This window comes from Schistocerca cancellata, chromosome 4 (assembly GCF_023864275.1).
Source record: "Schistocerca cancellata isolate TAMUIC-IGC-003103 chromosome 4, iqSchCanc2.1, whole genome shotgun sequence".
NCBI lineage: Eukaryota > Metazoa > Arthropoda > Insecta > Orthoptera > Acrididae > Schistocerca > Schistocerca cancellata.
In genome coordinates this window covers 834,891,233-834,912,684 of record NC_064629.1, presented here as the reverse complement: position 1 = coordinate 834,912,684, position 21,452 = coordinate 834,891,233, and the positions used below count along the sequence as shown (strand labels likewise).

General features: G+C 39.4%; 1 protein-coding gene across 2 annotated transcripts in view; it reads right to left on the bottom strand.

The window, feature by feature from the left end:
* LOC126184906 (leucine-rich repeat protein 1-like) overlaps positions 1-21,452 on the bottom strand; it is a 128,706-nt gene that overhangs the window by 62,913 nt on the left and 44,341 nt on the right. For both annotated transcript variants that reach the window (XM_049927558.1, XM_049927560.1), the window contains exons 2-3: positions 14,335-14,619; positions 850-1,086 (exon numbers count right to left, since the gene is read on the bottom strand). In XM_049927558.1, coding sequence (XP_049783515.1) covers positions 850-1,086; positions 14,335-14,619 — 522 coding nt within the window. The remainder of the gene's footprint in view (positions 1-849; positions 1,087-14,334; positions 14,620-21,452) is intronic.

Here is a 21,452-nt window from a genome sequence, read left to right as displayed (position 1 = left end):
CCAATTTTTAAACTGAGTGCTAAAATATTGTTTTTCGGTTTACAGTACTGTATTTATTACTTTTAATATCGACTGTCATTCTGATTACTTGATTAATTATTGTTTGTGTCTTTCAGAATCTCAGTTGCCATGGAGCAGTGCACAAAGGAGGTGTGTGTTATCGCTGTGAAAACACATTGCAAAAGTGGCGAGTGCTATGCACACTGCAAACTTCATGGGATACTCTGATGTAATAATGCTCCTACAACTTCAACAGTACTGTGGTTGATAAAGAAATTTGAGGTTTCAGTAGGATGGGGTTACATGTCACACATCCCGTGAGACAATAACCCTAACTCCATGAAGAATTCCCTCAGCCTGTGATCTCACTTCGAGGTGACATGCAATGGCCTCATAGGTCTTGTGACCCTACTCCATGTGACTTGTTTTTATGGGATTATGTGAAGTCCAAGGTCTATGAGAACAAGTGACAAACAGTTCTCCAACTTAAAGAAGACACTGAATGTGTCAACAACATCAATAGAGATGTCTGTGAAAGGGTCATCGCGAACTTCATAGATCGAGTAGCTGCCTGCAAAGACAGTGGACGGGACATATATCTGATATAATCTTCCACACTTAAGCAGGAGAGTTTGTCGAGGAAAATAAAAAAAAATATTTTGGTGTATTTTTTACTTAATTACTACATTTAAAAAAATTGTGTAATATATGAAAGGCCCTTTACTTCTGTAGTTCAATTCATCATGAATATACACGCAACAAAAGATTAATAAATGATAATTCCCACACTGGATCATACTAAATTTACAACATTTCCTTAAAATTTATGATGTTTCCTTAAAACTGTACCTTATTATGCCGCAGATCCAGTAGTCTGAGATTGGTCTTTAGAGAGGTGCTTTCAATAATGACATTCAGGTCATTAGTACGCAAATTATTGTTTGGAAGAACCAATTCCATTAAATTCGGAAGAGTCTTTATGAATGGTGGAACAGCTGATAAATTAGTATCATTGACTTCTAGAAGATTTAATTTCTTCAGTCGTGCAACAGAACGTGGTAATTCTGAAATTTTAATATTGGAAATCTAAAATGGAAAAAAAGAAAACAGTCAAAAGTAAAGTAACTGGAAAGCGATGTGAAAAGTAACGCTGCAGCTGACAATTAAACAATTAAAATAATTCAATTGCTTTATATTTCAGCCATGAATACTTAAGTCACAATCCCCTGGATGACAAATATTTTTGAAAGTCTGTTTTGCAATCCCATAGATTTTCCTTTTGGGAACGTACTGTTCTGACAAACAACATTTTACAAACCACATTTCATGTTACGATACTCATGAGTGAAAGTACTTTGACATGAGACAATATTTTATATTTTATGAAAGGAAGTGAGAAGGCACAACTCAACAACAGCTCTCCATGAACTATAATGCTGCTGACATTACTACTACTACTACTACTACTACTACTACTGGTTTAAAATGGATGTTTACTAATAGTTTAACCCATGAACCACACTTATAGCAATAACAGATAGGAAGCTTGTTAACACTGGCATTTACCTGCATTTCAAACAACTGTACAAAACTCCAAAATGATTGTAAATCTTTTTAGTATCAAAAGAACGTCGGTTGGTATCAACTCACAGACTGGCAGTCAAACTCTGCCTCTGATCCTGGGGCAATCCATTTCTGTATTCTGTCACTAAGAATACATCCCAAGTGCTCTTTAATTAACTCTAATTTCACTGCCTCTCTTCAAGCACTCACCTATCCCACACTGCAGTCCTTAAAAATCGATATCAGAATTTGAATCTAATCCACCAAAGGGTGGCCGCAAAATTTTCGTTCTTGTTCAAGACTGTGTGGTCAGTTAGGAAGAATCGCAGCTTTTCCACTGTACAGGCTGGGTACGCTGTTACACTGTCATTAGAAAGAGGTTTATTCATTACCGAGTCATAATTTTGTAAGCAGAACATTCAACAGGTCATGTGAGGAACAGCAGGAAGGACATTGCAATGAACAGCATTATTTACAGATGTATGCTTTTAAGTGTTTCTTTTAAGCTGAGATCAAACAATGGAAAATCCAGAACATAATGTTTTGAAAAGGGTACTTTTAAGTTGATTTCTGAGGTGTGAAATATAAGGGAAAATCTGTAGATGTATATTTTTTAATGTTATTTGTTAAGATGATTATAGTGTAAGGCTTTCAGCTGATCTCCAGGATCTTGCAGCTGGCATCGTGTGGCTTAGCAACCACACAGTGTCCGAGCCGTTTGTCACATTTCCTTCTGTTTCATTTTCGTGTTACAAACCATGCTATTTCTTTCATGTTTCCTACTGTCATCCCATTTCGTGTCACTGATGGGAGGAGTGTTCTGTCTTGTAGATATCCTGCTGTTGACAGATGTAAGAGCCTCAAGGGCTTGAGTTTTTGTTTCCAAGTAAGGTACAGATGCTGTACTGGCATCTAGGTTCTGAAATGAAAATGACAAACTATTAAGTTTCCCAATCTTGGTTTTGCCTCCTACATTCCTAGCAGGATTAGGTGACTTTAGGCTTCTGGTACACATACAGTCATTATACTTGATTATCAATGGTGTTGCCAAAATTGCTAGGAAGCTGTGTGCCCCACCAGTGTTAGACGAAAGGATTAAGTTTCCTCCTCTCTGTCATAGGTTCTCCCCTCCCCCCCTCCCCAGTGCATATCATTATTCAGTCTTTTCTCTGTAAGTGTGAACTAGTTTTCTGATGACTCACAGGCATGCGACAGGCCTGCCATCAGTAGTGAAAACAATAAAAAGGTTAATGGAGAATCACTGAAAGTTAAACAAAACTGGAACTCAAAATGTTCTAATAATGTGTCATGAAACACAAAGATGATGATGTAATAAGTTAGTATTATGACGATACGCATCGAATAATTGGGGAAAAGTCAACCCCTTAACATACAACCCCGAATTATCTCGTTTTCATTATTTTGAGAGAAATTTAGAATCCCGAGTACACTCACGCAACTTTAGAATAGACCTTCGGAAAAATAAAACCTTGGTTACATCTATTTCAGGACTGATAGTCACGTGTTCCGTAGCCTGGCCATCGTGTTTTAGTTAAGATGGTTGCCACTAGATACTATATGCTTTAAGCCTCTCTCCTGTAAGTGCTACACAGTGGTACGAGATAAATACATCCACTGTGTTCCAGCCAGCTTCTACAAGATTTATATTCACATGAAACTGTTGTGAAATACATGGTTAGATTTCATAGCTCCAGAAAAAAAAATAAAAAAATGACTTCAAGTTTCAGGATATTTTAGTCAAAGCCCAGTGCATAAGTATACTTGGGATTTTATTATTGGTGAGCTTCAAAATTTTATAACTCATTATTCTGAGCTTTAAAAGCTATCTTCATATGTCTATATGTAATGCCATTCATTATAGGATTTTTTGTTAATACAGAATTATTTTTTGGAACATGATTTGAAAAAAAAAAGAATCAATACATTAAGGGGTTAATGGGAAATAAAATGTGTACTGAGAATATGATAATGTGGAGAAGAGACCTATTCTCTGCTGTTACCCTCCAGAGGACAGCAAAAGTTATATAGGACTGAGGTGCTGACAATTTGCCACAGATGGGTTTCCTCGTGTACTCTTTTTACTTCATGTTTTTACTGTAACTAATGAATGGATTAACTGAACATTTTGTGATGTACAAACTGTTTATTTTTTGTTTCTGTGGTTCTGGAATTTTGGTAAGTAATCAAATGTGTGGGCGATCTTGCAAATCGATGAATAGCTTAAGTGGAAATTGAATGGTGTGTAGGAAGCTCTTGTGCTACATTTGTGTTCAACCTATTTCTTTATATTTAATTTTTATGATGGTGTAACTTTAAACACTGGTGTATCTTACATCAGAGAATGATTAGCGCACTGTAAATAACTGTGTCCTTTTATAGGAAGTTGCATTTTTTCCTTAGTCTGAACCATAACATTTAGCAGCTGGAGTTTTATTAATGGACATTTTTAATAATGGAAATATTATGAAAATTCCATTTAAGAGGAAAGAAGCATCAGTGATTTAGATTGCAGTTATTTAAAATTAGTGGTTATTTTCAATGTGAACACCCACCAGATTAATATCTTATCACTACATTGTAACTATCCACATATACTGTAAAGATTATTCCATTTTTGAACTATTCCACTTAGCATGAAAATTTTTGTGACATTTGTTTTACAGATTTTGGCTCTACAACCATAAACAATTTTCCCTTTGACAAAAAACCAAACAATTGTAACACAGCCCTCCATATAGTCTGTAAGACCCTAGCTGTGCACCTCACAGCTTGAGTAATTGCCCTGTACCCTTTCGTAAAAATTGTAAGTCACCATTTCTTATTGAATGTATGAGGATGTATAGGGTGGCCAGGCAGTCTCAGAATATAACAGAAGTTTTGCAAAATTTTATTCTGAAATTTTTCTTGTACCTTTTTTCAACCAAGCAAGATTTGTTGCCATATCAACATGAAACCACAGCCCACACTTCAGGATAGAAGCAGTTCTTCCTGGTGAAAGCTGCTTACAAGGTACAGTTTCAGCCCTCTACTGAATGTGTTGGCATACCCACACTGTGAAGTTAAGCAATAGAGAATGTGGGAGGGAAGTCACCTGTGTGGTCACTGGAGGGTAGGGAGCAGTTGCTTCACTCTCTTGGTTTCCAGTTTTGAGACAGAGCAGATGCTCCTTTTATGCCAGATTTCAGCCATGGCGGATGCCGCCTGCTGTCTGCCCCTAGCCCTGTTCACCAGGACCGGCTGTCAGCCACCACCTCTCCCATTCCCTGTTACTCTATTTTTTTTAATGAGCTCTTAGACTGGAAGTCAATCTCTACCTCCACGCCCATGGCAACCCCCTTCTATATTCTGTCACTAAGAATATTTCGCTACCTATCTTCCAACGCTCACACATCCCACTCCACATCTTGCAAAATCTGTTTGTCAGACATCATTCAACAAGAACAACCTCTCCGCTACTTGATCCCCGAGACAAGTGTATGTAGGAGCCCCACTGGTTATGATGCACCATTAAATCTCCAATAAAAGGAAAGAGCTGGGTCTGAGTTCATGAATGAGGTTCTCACAGGCACCGTAATCTCAAGATGCTCATGAGGTGGGAGATAAAGGGAGCACACAGTTATCCTGAATACTGTGTGAACTAAGGATGGTTGGGGGGTTGTTTTGGGGAAGGAGACGAGACAGCGAGGTCATCGGTCTCATCGGATTAGGTAAGTATGGGGAAGGAAGACGGCCGTGCCCTTTCAGAGGAACCATCCCGGCATTTGCCTGGAGTGATTTAGGGAAATCACGGAAAACCTAAATCAGGATGGCCGGACGCGGGAAACTAAGGATGGTCTAAACTATTAATCATAAGTAGCGGGTTACAACTTTCTAGTTACAACCAGGAAACAGGTTCCAGGCACCTGTTAGTTGTTTTATGGGTTCCATTGTAGGCCGTAAAGTACTCTGAAACCAGCAAAATAGTTCACATTACTGTAGAAATTGTTTTTGAAGTATTTTATGTGGTTTGTACTTTGATTTAATATTTGAAATAGTGCATTCGTGCATCCTTCAATAAATGAGGACACACAAAACACTTAACTGAAATGTGTCGCACCTTTGGCCTAGCACAATGGAGTGACTCTGCACCCTACAGTTGTCCTTGTTAGTGTTACTGAAGGAATGAATATGTTCCAAACACGAGTTACACACTGCCCAGGTGGAGCTATTGGTAAGCCATGGCTGCAGCATCTTACAGTTGCCCCAGAACATTCCAAAGGCACAAATACATTTCAGGTATTGGGAATAGCACCCCAACTGTGTGCAGCTATCTGCGCGTACATGGTTGCAAGAGGCAATTCTGGGGCTGTTCACAATACATTGTAGTATAGGATACACTAACCTGAAGGAGTTATTCTTTTGCCCTGTCTTTTTTGGTGAAGCATGTTGGACAGTGAGAGAAGAAGCAAGATTACCTTCCATTTCACCAGTACGTGTTTTCAGCTCCACACGGTCATTAATACCAACCACCTCTTATCTGATGGTTCTGTGCACAGGTTCTTTAAATTTTGGCTGTTTTTAGACACGGATTTCGATTTTAGTTGTTGTGATACTTGCTGTTCGGAAAAGGTTGAACTGCTTCGTGAACTCTAGTTTTGTGGCTGAAGGTTCCCTCTACAGTTTTCCAGTGACCTCTTCTCGTGCTGGTTTGAAAGTAGCTGTATGCTTAGCAACCCAACGTGGGCATTATTACATGTACACTTACATGTATGTGTGTTTGTGACAATGTCAGTTGCCTTTAAGTGGCATAGCTTTTTTCAGAGTGACAGCAAATGAAGTTGAGAAAAAATGCGAGCTGACAAAGAAGGAAAAGTAAGCCGACAGAGGAGGAAAAGGAAGTTGAAAGGGAAAAAAGGTTGCAGAGCCTTATATTCCTTTTTTGGTCACGTCACTTTCTTGAATTCTCTTTTCTTTTAGTAATGCTGGTCAATTCCTGCTCAATGCAGGGTAATTACCTCAGGAGCAATGACATGCGGATAAGGTCAGTTTTACTTAGCCAACAGCAAGGTTCAACCACCTGAAGTTGTCAGACAGTTGTTCCCAAAAAATATTGTGGAATTTGCACGTCATCCAGTGGCAAACCCGTGAAGAATATTTACAACATATCCACCGCGAAAGCTTGAGACTCACAATTACCTCATCTGTTTACAAATAAATCCTATGTTGCTCTGCTCCATGAGTGTCTTTACTCCATTTGCCATACTTTGCCTTGCCATTACATCCTACTGTGGTGCGAGTGAATCTTTAGTATTTACAGCATCGCATCACGTGGAACAGATAAAATCTTCCCTTTGGTCAAATAAATCTGGTCTCTATGTACTCTAGAAGGTTGCCGACTTTAATGTTAGGATGAAAGTGTCAGTTTTGTACAGCTCCTATTGAGTCATCACTTCTTCTTCTTCTTCTTCTTCTTCTTCTGCTGCTGCTTATCCATTAATCGACATTGGCGACCACATGCTGCATCTTTCTTCTGTGAACTGCAAATGTAATAGCTGGTCTACAGTTCGTAGTCCTGTCCATTGCTTTTATTGTCCAATCAGGATGTTGTTCTTCATCCTTGTCTTCTTTTTCCTTCAATCTTCCCTTCTATTATTAACTGCAGAAGCATATATTTGGTGTTCCATACTATATGTCCTAGGTATGCAGTTTTTCTTCTTTTAAGCACTGTCAACATTTCTCCCTGCTTGTTCATTCGTTCCAGTACTTTGGTGTTGGTTATTCTTGCAGTCCACAGTATTTTAAGCATTCTGCGATAAATCCACATTTCAAAGGCCTCAAACTTCTTCGTTGTTGTCATATTTGGTGTCCATCCTTCAGAGCCATACAGAAGCACAGACCAGATGTAGCATTTTACAAATCGGACTAAGGTTTAGGTCTAGGTCTAGGTCTGTACTTTTAAGAATATTCTTAAATTTTATGAAGGTGTTTCGGGAGTTCTCTATGCAACATTTTATTTCCAAGTCTGTTCGCCAGTCCTCACAAAGCCAGGTTCCGAGGTATTTAAACTTGTTGACACTGTATTACAGACCCTTGAAATTGTAGATTTGCACCTTTAAATGAGTCAGACTTTCGTGTGACAATCATAAAATTAGTCTTTTTCATGTTAATATTCAGACCTAGAGTACTGCTGTAATCTCCTACTATGTTGACAAGTTGTTGAAGGTCATCTAAATTATCAGCTATCAATACCGTGTCATCAGCATAGTGAATGTTGTTGATATGCACTCCGTTAACCTTTATGTCTGTTTCGACATCATCAAGTGCCTCCTGAAAAATACTCTCAGAGCATAAGTTAAATAACAGGGGTGACAGTATGCATCCTTGTCAGACTCCTCTACATATATTGACCAAATCTGTGACCTCATCATCAAATTTAACCTGCACTGTCTGATTCCAATTTAAATTCTCTATACAGCGGATATCTTTCTCACCTATATCAATTCTTTTGAGAATTTCCAAGAGTTTAGGATGCTGTACTCTATCGAATGGAATGCTTTTCCATAGTCAATAAAACAAAGGCCTACATTTTTACCCTGATCATAGCAGTTTTGTACTAGAACTTGTAGAGAGACTATTGCTTCTCCTGTACCTAAACCTTTCCTAAATCTCACCATGATTCTAACTTCTGCTATTCTTTCCACTTCCATCCTTTTTGCAGTTGAGCAGTCTCCATACTTACAACATCTTCACTGGATCTTTGAAAATACAAAACCATTTGAGATGTATAAAAATCACTTTTATTGGACAAATGATTGATTTTGTGGCGTAACGACCACATCTTCAGGTGATCATATATCTCTGGTCGTACGATGAACAACACTAGGGTTATCTGGAAGACCCAACATTCATCATCAATTTAGAGTAAGAATTTAACTGCTAAAGAGGCGGTACATCAAAAATGAAAGCTGCACAATGCAATCCTATACTCGATTAATTGATAAGACTGAAAGTTATAATCTGATAGCATACCTGTCACCTAGTTTGAAAGATAAATAGTGGGAACCAGTGATAGGTCCAACGCTGGATATCCATTTTAGAAAAACCAGTACCATTATTCAGGTACTTGAGCCCACAAGGTCCAGCAGACACCACCTTGAATGGTCTAATCTGTTTAAATTGAGAGAGTATTGTATTTCTCTATTGCTGTGGCATAATCACCAAATTTTTTCCAAAACTTTTAAGCACACATACGGGTGATCACTTGGTGAAATGTAGCAGTTTCAACAAAAAGCAGTCTGCTGGAAAATAATTTGACATAATTTCCAATTCCGGCAATAATCCTCAAATTTCTATTGATGTAGAAGGGACGTAACTTCTTGAAAGAATCCTCTTCTTTCTTTATCACAACAATTGCATTCTAACACTTGTGCCCTATTACAATTATCAAAGTTTGACTTCCTACAGAAATTTGAGGAGGACCGTTCTATCGGGGCCTCCTAGTTGTGTGGGTTTTGGTAATCTGTAATGGCATGGCTCACCAATAATGTCGAGATTTTGTAATTTTAAGGCTCCATGGTGTTCTTACAAAAAGCTAGGGATCTACACAGCCCAACTACACAGAGCTCCGCTTGCCCAGGTAAACTTTATACAACTGAGGTGCAGCAGTTTTCTCAGAGGTTACCCGTTAACGACTGTTTTGTCTTCACAGCTGTCCATCCCATCAGAATGCAGCACACCTATGGCCTTCTTCTTCTTCTTCTTCTTCTTCTTCTTCTTCTTCTTCTTCAGTAGCACTACAGCCCTTGGTGAGCCTTGGCTTCTGCAACGATCTTCCTCCACATTTCTCGGTTATTTTCTGCTCTTTTCCACCCCCAGACTTACATACTGGTGAGATCCACTATTATGCCATCAATGCATTTTTTCTAGGTCTCCCTTTTCGCCTATCTCAATGGATCACACCTTTCATCATTTTCTTTGGAATTCTATCCTCTGCCATTCTCTCCACGAGTCCTAGCCATCATATTCACTGTGATTTCACGTATTTTACTGTGCCCCTACCATGTATTAACACTTGTAATTCGGTGTTGTAGCTTATTCTCAAGCCTTCTTCCTCCCTTGTTTGACCATAGATTTTGCACAGTATTTTCCGCTTGAAGATTCCGCATTTTTATCACATTCTGTCAATGTCCGTACGTCTGACCTGTATGTTGTAACTGTGCAGACTAGGGAGTTATATATAAGCAGTTTTGTTTTTCTTGTAACAAGTCTATTTCTGAAAAGTTGTATAGTTGCAAAGTAAGTTCTGTTTCCTGCTTGTATTCTTTCCCTTACAGCCTACCCAACACTTATTTGTTATTATGTCTCCCAAGTAGTTAAAAGAGGACACTCCTTTGAAGCATTTACCATTGATGTTTAGGTCTTTAGGGGTTCTTCTGGCCTCAGATTGTGACATTACCATATATTTTGTTTTGTTTTCATCAACTATGAGGAAAATTTTTAAGGCTTCTGTTTCCATTTCCTGGTACATTTCTTGGAGTGTATTGATATTTCTTCCTACTATAGCACTGTCATCAGCGTATGCACATATCTGGCTAGTTTTCATAAATATGGTGCCTCTTTTGTTGATTTTATTTACTATACTATGCAGGGCTATATTGAATACGACAGTGGAGAGATTATCACCTTGCTTCATGTCTCCATTAAAATCAACGCTTAACTTATTCTGCTAAGGACCTTTACTTTTGCTCTTGTCTCTGTCATTGTCATTCTGATTAGTCTTTTTAGTTTAGCACATATACCAACTTCTTCCAGTACTCTGTACAGTCCTTGCCCATTTATGCTGTCAAAGGCTTGTTTGAAGTTGATGAATAGGAAACGTAGATTTATATCATATTCATAGACCTTTTCCATGATTTGCCTCATCATGAATATTTGATCAGTTATTCCTCTGCCTGGTAGAAAGTCACACTGATATTACCGTAGGATGTCTTCTGCACACTTCTGTATCCTTTCGTTTAATATACTTGTGAAGATCTTATAAGCAGTGCCTTGGAGTGCTGACTGGTTGGTTGTTTGAGGGAAGAGACCAAACAGCGAGGTTATCGGTCTCATATGATTAGGGAAGGATGGGGAAGGAAGTCGGCCGTGCCCTTTCAAAGGAACCATCCCGGCATTTACCAGGAGCGATTTAGGGAAATCACGGAAGATCTAAATCAGGATGGCCGGATGCAGGATTGAACCATCATCCTTTGGAATGTTATACCCCTATAGCTTTCACATGCTGTTTTCTCCCTTTTATTATAAATGGGGATTTTTATTCCAGTTTTCCAATTATGTGGCATAGTTTCTGTTTCCCATATATTTGATATTAAGGTGTACAGTTCCCTTATTACAGCCTCAACACCCGTTTTTATTACTTCAGGGATTATGTTGTCTTCCTCAGGGGCTCGATTGTTTTTTGACTTTTGCACAGCCTGGGAGACCTCTTGTAGTGTTGGCTTTCTTGTCTCATTGGCATCTTTTCCTACTTCCAGCTCCACTCTTTCCTCCTGTGTAGCTGTCTCTTCATCTTCTTAGCTGATGCTTAGTGTATCTTTGAAATACTCTGCCCATCTTTCCACAGTCTGACCTTCCTCCCTTATCATTTTCCCATCTTTACTGAAACATGCCATTATTTTTGGCTGGAAACTATTCTTTATTTTGCCTACTGCATGATAATAGCTTCCTTATTTCACTCTTGTTCCTTTAACTCTCCCAGTTCTTGAAATTTCTTCTTAGACCATTCTCTTTTCATCCCCTTTCAAGTCTGTTAGCTCTTCTCCTTAATTCTCAATATTGTTGTACATTGTTTTTTAATTTCTCTTTTTTCTAGCCCTGTTCTTTTCCTCTATTGCTGACAAACAATCTTCGTCAAACTATTCCTGGGTTCTTCTGTTCCTTCTAATGCCCATTATTTCTTCAGCAGCTTCTTTAATGGCCTTTTCAATCATGCTCCACCTTTCGTATACTCCTGCTGTGGTCTCTTCATAGCTCAACTTTCTGCTTAGTGTTACTTGGGTGTTTTATTTTTTTTTACTTCATCAGGTATTTTCAATTTTTCAGTATTCTATTTCATCATCTTTCCTATTCTGTTGCCATTTGTTAGTGACAGTTTCTCTCTCAAGACTGATTTGTCTGAGTCACAGTTTGGTCCTCTGCAGTTCCATATGTCCATAAAATAGGGTCAATCGGTCTGTCTACTCCATTGACTGCAGACTTCCAAGTACTCAGATCGATCCTCTTGTGTGGAAAGGACATACTTTTAATAACCATATTATTCCTTGCTGCGAATTGGCATAGTAAGTCTCCATTCTCATTGTTTTCTTCATGTAGTGAATATTTTCTAAAAACTCCATATGGATGTTCATTCCTCCCTATTTTTGCATCAAAATCTCTTATTTCTAGCATCAGCTCATACTTAGGTACTGCGCAGCGTACTTTTTCCAAGTCTTCATAGAACTGTTCTTTAATTATATCCTCTTTTTCCTCTGTTGGTGCATGTCCAATCACTACTGGTATATTCTTAAATTTCCCACTTAGTTTCAGTCTGCACAGCCTTTCATTTATGGGTTCAAAGCCTAATAGGCTTTTACTAACTTCACTAGTTATTATAAACCCTGTTCCAAGTTGGCCTGTTCTTTCTTCTGGTCAACTGTATACCAATGAGTACTCAGGTTTATCTATCTGTCCATTCCCATGCCATCTTATTTCCTGTAGCCTTATGACATCATATTTAAATTTTTAAATTTAATTGGGTATTTCTTTCATTTTTCTGGGCTGAAGCGTTGTCCTCACATTCCATGATGCTAACGTCATATCCTTTACCCGTTTCCTTTGCCAGGGTCATGATACATGTTTCCACCCAGTTTCCATGGCTTTGCTGAATTTTCTTAACCTTTTTTTTTTCCAGTATGGGGGTTATTAGCCCCATGCCAAACCCCCAACCTGGAGGACCAGGATTTGTATTAGGTTTACTCCTCTAGGGAAGCTGGCTTTACTACACCTCTAGAGCCCTCCCTGCCCTATGTTGTGGGACACAACTACTGCCGGCACAACTCTTGACTTCAATGAAGTACTCAGACCCTCCCTCCTGGCACTGAAGGTGTCTACTATAATGTGGTGTCCCCTGGAAGGCTTTATATTTATTTATTTATTTAACGTAATATAGAGGTTTGTGCAATCCTCAAAATTCAGGCAGTTGAGTCCAGACCCCTGCTCTCCATAATACACGACATTCCACTGTCACACCACACATTAAATTTATCTTTGCAAGACATCGATACCATTGCGAGAATTTGTGCACACAGAACAAAAAGACGGAAAATTACTATATGATTTATGAAGAGACAAGAAAGCAATGACATGACATACATAATTATTCGCAAGTGCCTCCAGGGTTTTAGAAGACAACTGCAGGAAAATTAAAAGGCATATAGTAAAATTACATATCGGGGGGCAGAGTATCTTTTTAAGTTTGGAATTGTAACAGGTGCCGTTGCATAGCACACTACTTAGGACACACATGTCAGAACATGGCATACAATAGAGTGATGTGTGCATTGTTTGTCCTTAAATTTGCTCATTATGAGTTGATTGTGATGTTTCTGCAATGATTTCATCCCAAATATGAGGTAAAAGCTCTAACAGACAAAACAATCCAAGGCTGGTGCAACAAATTCCATCATTATGTGATGTGGGGCAGATGGAACTGTCAACAGAGAAAGTAGAGCATGTATGGGAATCATTTGTCAGGAGCCCAAAGGAACTGAGACATGCAAGCAGAGGACTGTAGATACTGCAGTGAACAATCTGACACAGTCTATGGAAATGTCCATACGTAAAACCATACTGGCTGTAGTTGTAACAAACATTCACTACCCGGGACAGTGAGCTTTGATCTGCAATGCTTTTTGCAATGACTTCCAGCGGCTACTGGAGAAAGACAATTTTTTCACAGAAATTGGATATCTGTGAGGAAGTAAGTTTCATGTGCGTGGAAAGATGAATAGCCATAACACGCTTGTCTCGGCCACAGAATATTCACTTGAGACTGCAGAACATACTCATTATTCACATAAAATTAATGTCTTTTATTCTCCATGCACTTCAAAATTTTATGGGCCATTTTTATTCACAGAGAAAACTGACTAGTTTTGTACACCTGGACATGCTGTAAAAATGGATTATGCCACAATTACAGCAAGACAGTGGACTTCATTTTGCAACAAGATGATGCTCCACCACATTTTCTTTTAGATGCTTGTGATCAACTCAACACCTAAGTGTCCCAGTGTTATATTGGACATGCTCGTCATCATGACTCTCCCCTTCTCCAGTGGCAACCCACAATCACCAGACTTAACTCCATGTGACTTCTGCTTATGGGGTTATGTCAAAGATCATGTATTCCTGCCTCCATTACCACTTCATTTTGAATAGTTGCAAGGAAGACCAATTACTGCATTTGCTGATACTGACCATGAGTTGTCAGGGCATGTATGGCAAGAGTTTGATTATCGCATTGACATTTCACACATCACAAACGGTACCCATATTGAGCTGCTGTAATGACAGTTAAAAACTTCCGATACACATGTCAGTGGGTAGGGCATTTATTCTGTATGTCTTTTAGTTTTTCAAGCAGCTGTCTTGTAAAACTCTGGAATAACCCTGCAGATATTTAACTACGTATTTAAAAGAACATTAAAAGATATTATATTTATGATTACTGACCTGCAACCTCTCAGTATTAAGGGACAATTTGTCAAGCTTTCCATAATCCTTCATAGAATTTATGACCACTGTTGTTGGAGGTCCTTTTGTAAATTTTGGGTTCTCTGGAACAGCTGGCAATGTTGATACTGCTTGTCCAGAACAATTCTTTAGAAATTTCAAGAAACTCATCAACTGCACAGGTTCATTCTGTAATCTCAGTTCATGAGGTGGTTCCTTCATTCTAATTGTTACTTTCCCTTGAGAGACAAATTGGGTGAACACCTTGATAATATTACCTGCAATCTAAAAACAAAAACACACTTAAACTAAATATTTAGTAAACCTATCAAACAACTACATGGCACTCTGATCAGCAATGGACTTAAAAAGCAGTTATGATAGACAGTGACAAAATAACTGACAGTATCCTTACAAAAACAATGAAAAAATGCAAGATAACAACTAAAGCTTGATGATAAAGAAATTCATTATCCTTTAATTTATATGCAGTGTCGGGGAAATTTGCACTGCTTTTGTCTCTACATGCCTTAATCTCTGTTCCTTTAGTCTGAGAAATCCTATATGATGGAAGCAGTACAACTATTGCACAATCCACCTCGAATACTTGTTCCAATAATTTGTCTCTCACAGTTTCAAAAGAATATAATGTTTTTTTCCCCTGTAGTTCACATATCTTTATCATATTTTTGTATGATTTAAACAAACACTGACCTATTAAAATTCGAGAACTGTCTCTCCAAATTCTATCATCATCATCATCACTGTTCAAGCACAATTGATAGTCATGCCATACACTAGTACGAGCTATTCTAGAGTATTTATCTATAACTTTATATGTAATTTTCTTATCAGATTCATTTTTACAGAAGTTTAAAGTCACATTCCCAACAAATGATCTCACATATTTTCCCCCATTTCATTCCTCACTGTCTTACACCTGGTTTTTTAAGGGATGTTACCGGCTTCAGAAGTTTACCATAGGTGCTGTAATCTGGTAACATTGTGCTGCTCGTGCTCTCTCTCTCTCTCTCTCTCTCTCTCTCTCTCTCTCTCTCTCTCATTTAAGGACATTATTTTGTATTTAATCCATATCTAAGAAGAGTTGCTGTTCATTACACTAAGTGGAACTACAGTCTTACAATAACAAGCCAAAACTTTACATGACCATTGAGTTAATACTGTGTTGGTACAACTTTGGAACACAATACAGCCGTGATCCTGTGTGATATGACTTCAACAAGTCCTTGGTAGGTTTATGGAGGTATGTGGCACCACATGTCTATGCACAGGTTGCACAATTTCCATACATTATGAGCGGGCCATTCATGGGCATGAATATGGTGCAAGACAGCAACCCAGATGTGTTCCATAGGGTTCAGATCAAGCTAAATTTGGTAGCCAACACGTCAATTTGAGTTCACTATCAACATCCTGAAACCACTGTGGCACTATTCTGGCCTCGTGACACAGACAGTTATGCTGCTGGAAGACGCTACTGCCATTGGGGAAAAGATCAAACGTGTTTTGGAAGCAATCAAGAAAATTTACTGATTTTTTAAAATTCTGTATTGGTTTCTTTGGTTTAATTTGTTGCTTATTAAGAGAGATCTCACAGCCTGTGCACTACTCCAGCATGTGATGATGGCTAAGCATAGTTCCAATGGTAAGGATTGCTGACCGACAGATGCCTTTGAGCATCACCCACAATCCTGGTGGGGAAGGAATCGTGTGAGAACTCTAAAACAGGTAGTAGTGTGGCAGGTCAAGATGAGTTCATTCTCTCTGCTGCTGGCTCTCAACCCGACAACACATCCTTTCCAATATTTTAACTAAAGTTCAGTCTTTATCACAACACTTACGTCTCAATAACATACCTATGTTATTGAGACATAAGTGTTGTGATCAAGACTGAACTTTAGTTAAAATATAATAATCTATTGATCACTGTATCCAAAAATGTTTACCAAAATTGTACATCCTTTCCTACCCTCACATTAATTATTCCATAATGGGCCACCACATGTTTGGCATCTTCCCTAGGTGTGCTTATGTATCCCTTAACATAAAATAACCTGGAAAATTTGTTTGACAGATTTTCCTTTTTTACTTGAAAAACCCATAACTGAATGTCTGCTCTCAAGCCTAACCGTTCCCGTCCAGCACATCTGTTGTCAGAATCACAATGAAATTCGTTGTTGGATCCAGTAATCATTGCCCTTTTGGAATTAGTGTCACTATGAGAGTGTTGTCAATGGGCGAGAGAGTATCCAGCTCTCTTAACCCAGTACTGAGGGGTGTGGGTTGCTGTCATCTCGCTGCTCAATGCTGGGCTGCTGCTGCCACTGTCATCTCAATGAGGGTCCAAGTGCAAACGCAGGGTGCACCTTCGCCTGTCTTCTCTTTGAGGGAAACACGTTCTTCCTCATTTTGCAATGACATGCAACTGCTGCTGTCTCCATAGCACAAATACTGTGCAGTGTCGGATGACATTGCCTTTTCTGCTTCTTCTCGCCCGTATGTTGGCAAATGATTATGCTGGTGTGGCTGCAGTGAAGATGTAGGAATTGTCTCCCTTTTAGGTGTTATTACTGATTTTGCTTCAATTGTATAAACTATAAAGAGGTAGGCCCCCCCTCTTTGTAACCATGCCTTTGACACAATTCCAGCACAAATGTGCTGCCGAAGGCAGGAGCAATAACCACACAAGGACTCTACAGAAACAAGTACACAACCTCTTACACAGAAGTTTTGAGTTGGAAGAAAGATTTGGATGCAGGCAGTTGTACCAAATTCAGATTCAGTGGAGAGGCAGTTTGAGGGCACTAAGGGGGCTGAAGCCAGTGCGACTGCCTCACCACCTGTTACTGTGAGCAGTTTCCCAGCAGTTATCTCTCTCTCTCTCTCTCTCTCTCTCTCTCTCTCTCTCTCTCTCTCTCTCTCTCTCTCCTATCTCAGGGAGATCTAATGAAAATAGGACTACATTGTTGGGAAACGTGCAAGACGTGGGTCACATTTGTGTGCGACCAGATTGTTTTTTGTTAAATACGGCACAGTCAAAGTTGTCAAGGGATGCACGCACTTATGACAAATCAGCTGATACACTGACAAATGCAGAGACATTTGAAACCTTGGCAAAGAGTTTACCTGAGCGGGAGTAGGATAAGGGGGAAGTCCGTAATTACTGCAATGAACCATCCACCCTCAGACAGAGACTGGGGGAGGATTTTGAAACATCTGCTGATCAAATCAGAACTATTTCCTGTCAGACATACACCTCAGACAGTGATGTAACCTGTGGAAAAATACTATTTGAAGCGGCTGAAGTGTGAGCAGTAGCTCTCTTTATTCATGGTATTCACTCTCAAATTTTTAATGAAGCCAAGGTGGCTTCACTAACAAAGCACTGCAGATGATATAGGCAAGCAAGTCATACCACTGACACTGTTTGACTCACTGCTGCCCTAACTGTGGAGAACTGGGATACATGGGCATAAACTGCCCTGGGATATGGAATGGGTCAAAAGCAGTTGAAGCAGCTTTCAAAGTTACAGAAGAATAGTAAGACCGAAACAGGAAAAAAGCCAGGGGGACAGGTGCAGCATCCCACCTCACCCCATGGCAAGTGTGATTGTTTCTGACATGATGCAAGGGGAAAAAGTACGAATTCTGGAGACACAGCCATTCGAGTGGGTTCAGTGCTTTTGCCTCTCAATGAAAAGTGGACACTAAAGCCACCCTATTGTCACATTACAGTTTAGGATCTCAAATAATTCAACCGATGCAGAATCGTCTTGAGTTGATTGAAGAAACATCTACATTTACATATATTAACAATGTGAAGACTTATCATTTGTGTGAGGATATGAGGGCAGTAAACAAAGTCACGATGCCAGTTACCTATCCATTGCCTCACATCAATGAAACTTTGGATAGACTGGGGAACTGCAAATTCTTTACCACTCTAGATATGAAATCAGGGTGTCATCACAAGGTAATGAACCCCAAGAGAGGCTGAAAAATGCCTCTGCAGTATATTCTGGGCCACATGAGTTCCTTTTGGCTTTCCAAATGTACCCACCATGTTTCAGCAATTTGCAAACTTATTTCTAAAGGGTTTAAAACCAACTACATTTTTGGTCGATCTAGGTGATATCGTTGTTTTCTTAAACAATTGAGGAACATACTGTATGGCTAATAAGTGTGTTGTCATCACCACAAGGCACACATTTGAGCCTAAAATTGAAAAAATTATTTTGTGGAACTGCAGGTTCAATACCTGGGCCATACTATTAGCTTGGCTGATATAAAACCTGACCAGCAGCTCATGGAAGCAGTACACAATTTTACTGCCCCCATAGTGTGAAGGAATAACAGTCTTTTGAGCCTTGCAAATTATTACTGTCACTTTGTCAAGACCATGCTACAATAACTAAGTCATTACCAAAGCTGTTCAAAAAAGGAGCAACTTTCTAATGGAATGCAAAAGTTGCACTGCAACAAGTGAAAGACATGCTACTGAGTTTTCCCCTGCTGATACATCCCAACTTTGAGAAACCTTTTACATTATCCTGTGATGCTTCAGATTCTGCTGAGGGGCGCATTCTCAGCCATGGGCAGGATGCCCAAGAGAAACAAATTGGTTATGTCTCTCCCCAACTTAACAAGAAGGAAATAAATTATAGCACAACAGAGGAGGAGTTGTTGGCTTTGGAGTTAATTATTTTCAATTTTATTCGCAGTGTAGAAACTTCACAGTGGTAATGGACCATGCTGCCTTTCTGTGGCCATTGAACTTGAAAGACCCCAGCAGTCATTCCATGCACTGGGTGTTGAAGTTAAGCGATTGTGTTTATGACATCCATTATAAACTGGAAAAATAGCATTAAAAATGCATACACATTACATAGGACAGTTTGTGTACAGCAAATCGGTAAGGTGGCAGTAGCAGAATTGCAAGAGGTACAGAGAAAGGATGCGGAGCGTCAGTAATATGCCACACTCCCAGATTTTGTATCCAAAGATGACATGCAGTATCAAAACCCCATGGAAATCAACGACACCAAAAGCATTCCAAGTCTCTTATCATTGCCGACTGCCACGATAGCATCCAAGCCCACCATAGTGGCAAACAAGTTATAAATTCTTAAAGTGCCATGCGCTACTGGTGGAAAATCTGCCAGTGTGATGTAGAGAATCACACAAACTACCCCCTCAACCCTAAGACCAACTGATCACTGTTGGTTGTGTTGAATATGTTCATACAACTATTGTTAGAATGTTGCCTAACACAGCCGCTGTCTAAATTTTCGGGTGAGAGTATTACTTCATCTAATGCCTTGTGCCACAAGATCACACTAGTTGAACCAACACAAATAATAATTAAAACTTAGTAGCCACTGGCTTTAGATACAAGTGTATTAATAGAAGCAAATGACAGAGAGAGAGAATGCAGTAACCTTAGGGGGGGGGGGGGGGGGGGGGGGGTGGGAGACAGTGCAGGAAAACCTTAGAGAGTGAGACAAATCAATCCAAAGTCTACCCTGTGCTCATCTTCCCTCACATACTGCACAATAGCCAAGCCACACTTCCATTGTTCTTGCTCAGCTTCCTGCCTTTCCTCTGGAGTGTGATGGGACACCCACCTATGATAGGGCACCTACCTAGAGACTGTCTTTCTATCTCTTGCTGTGACCGGTCATTGCAATGCAAATACACCATCTGCTTGAATAACACTACATACCATTGCTGTGTCCACAAGAACAGTCAGCACATTTGTTTCCTCATATCTGTGTCATATTTCTCATGGATATCCCCTCTGCAGTCTAAATCTTGTTTCTGTTCCTTAGTGCTTCCATGTCTAATGTAAGGGTGTACCCACTGGATATCAGTTCTACACGACTCACTTCCATTAGTATGATTGTTTCACCCATACTGCTATCTAAAATCATCTTACCCTATTGACTGCTTTCAGCCTGGCATAGCAACAGCAGTGGCACTGCTGGCTGGTACCTGTTTCCGACACATATGCTACTAATCCTTGTCTCATAGAAAGGTAAATGGACAGTGCTCATTTACAGGGGCACAAAATGACTGAACTCCCCAACACAAGTTGGTAAACAATTTAAGGAAATTAATCTTAGTACTGGATATAATAAATCAAAACTTTAGGATACTGATTAATACAAAATGCATGCATGCCTTGTTATAGTATTCTCTAGGTGTGTCCTGCTAGACACCAGTTCCTGGAGAATAAATTGAAAACTCTACTCTGTCACTGTCTTGAAAACTCTACTCTGTCACTGTCTTGAAAACTGATCGTCAACAACACAGTTGGTAAAAGGTGGTAAACATACATGTTGTCTGTAGAAAATGTGTGTGTGGGGTATATTTATCTTACACAGATGCAATACACTGTCCTCCTTGCTGATGATTCAGGATTTTTCCAACCACACCAGACACTGCTCAGGCTCTGCAATAGCAAAAAACACCCTTACAACAATATTCTGTCTATCCAACTATTGAGGTGATCAGGACTCACCCACCCCCCCCCCCCCCCCCCCCATCCATGTTCATCTACAACTACGGGCTACTCTGCAAATCACACTTACGTTGTGCCTCGCAGAGGGTTCATCGAACCACCTTCACAATAATTCTCTATTACTCCAATCTTGAATAGTACGAAGAAAAAAACGAATATCTTGCTGTACGAGCTCTGATTGACCTTATTTTATTATGATAATCATTTCTCCCTTAGTAGGTCAGTATCAACAAAATATTTTCGCATTCGGGGAAAAAAGGTGGCGATTGAAATTTTGTGAGAATATTCCACCGCAAAAAAATACCTTTCTTTTAATGATGTCCACCTCAAATCTTGTATCATGTCAGTGACACTGTCTCACCTATTTCGTGATAATACAAAACATGCTGCTCTTCTTTGAACTTTCTCAATGTACTCCATTAATCCTACTGCAAGGATGACATCACACAGCACTACTCCAAAAGAGGTCAGACAAGTGTAGTGCAGGCAGTCTCTTTAGTACATCTGTTATATTTTCTAAGTGTTTTGCCAATAAAATGCAGTCTTTGGATTGCCTTCCCCCACAACATTTTCTATG